General features: G+C 45.6%; 1 protein-coding gene across 1 annotated transcript; it reads left to right on the top strand.

Moving 5' to 3' along the window:
• The first annotated feature begins 183 nt into the window (after positions 1 to 183).
• LOC119593693 lies at positions 184 to 1,229 on the top strand. Its single transcript, XM_037942648.1, has 2 exons — positions 184 to 499; positions 591 to 1,229. Exons 1-2 carry the CDS (start codon positions 245 to 247, stop codon positions 1,227 to 1,229), a joined length of 894 nt encoding a protein of 297 aa, XP_037798576.1. The 5' UTR covers positions 184 to 244.
• The last annotated feature ends 48 nt before the right edge of the window (positions 1,230 to 1,277 follow it).

Here is a 1,277-nt window from a genome sequence, read left to right as displayed (position 1 = left end):
TCTCTTTCATCATCTGCACTGGAACCTCAACGTTCAGCTTTGCAGTGCGTTTACAAGAAAAAAGGAAATAGGCTGAACATGGGTCAAACCCGTGCTGGAGCTTCCCTCCTCCTCGTCAGTATAAATAATGCTATTTACTGAATCCTTGTCATTACATTCAACAAGTGCCAGTATATAAGACTGAGTCACCCTATCTGAATTTTCAAAATCCTCTACAACGAAACCAATTTCGACAAACGTCGCCATGTCGGATTACCCACCTCAAGATGCCTACGGCGCTGTCGGAGGCGCTGATGAATATCTAAATGCCAGTTTAATATGTAGCACACAAAACTCCAATGTCTGTGAAGATGAAGAGTACATTGCCAACTTTGATTTGGATCTTCTGGCAGCCGAACTGTGGCCTGAGTCGAGCGTGGCAGGAGCAGCATCCGACTCGGCATCTTCTGAAGGCCTTTTCAGTGCCACATCTCTCTGTTCGCAAGACGAGGATTTTTTAGTGCGTGCACGACATTTTTTCTTTTTGATAAAAACAAAGCGTGGGGCAGATAGCATGTACAAAATAACTAACGATTATATAATCTTTTCAGGGTCTTGGTGCAGTTAACCCCAATGACTTGTTTAGCAGTGGGATGCAACCGCCATATCCATCATCTCACACCACGGACGGATATGTTCCTTCTCAGTATTGCGAGCAACAGGTTACTTCCTCTAATTCTTATAAGCCACACTTGCACCTTTCTTCGTATGATGACAGTTTGGGAGAATCTTTTCAGCAAATGCATATTTTTCAGCCATATGATCAGCATTCTGGATATACTTATTGTGACCACCAAATTGGTGTTGAACAACCTCATCAAGAATCGGGTATTTCGCATGATTGGGACCAACAGTCTGATGTCTTACAACATCACGAAGGTGTAGCTACTGCTTGTGTGTCTAGTAGTGGCACTTCAAAGAAACGAAAAGGCTATCGACATCGGCATCAGCGTCAGTTCCTCAGCAGCGCTGAGGAACGAGATCAGCGGTCCCGCGTCCTCAACAACGAGGCTTCGGCCATTTACCGAAGGAAGATGCGCGATCTCCACGACAAAGCTCGCACGGAGCTTGATGGCCTTGAGCAGAGGAACCAGCAATTGACACAGAGGTTCCGACTCCTGCAGAAGTTCTGCTCCGGATACAAGGCTCGCTTGCAGGTTCTTGGCGTTACAGTGACGGGCAGCTTCTAATAAGAACATTGACATAAGGACTGGATGACCAAGAGTTTATACTTTTTG

This window comes from Penaeus monodon, chromosome 32, assembly GCF_015228065.2.
Source record: "Penaeus monodon isolate SGIC_2016 chromosome 32, NSTDA_Pmon_1, whole genome shotgun sequence".
NCBI classification, from domain to species: Eukaryota; Metazoa; Arthropoda; class Malacostraca; order Decapoda; family Penaeidae; genus Penaeus; species Penaeus monodon.
This window is presented reverse-complemented; position numbering and strand designations above follow the sequence as displayed.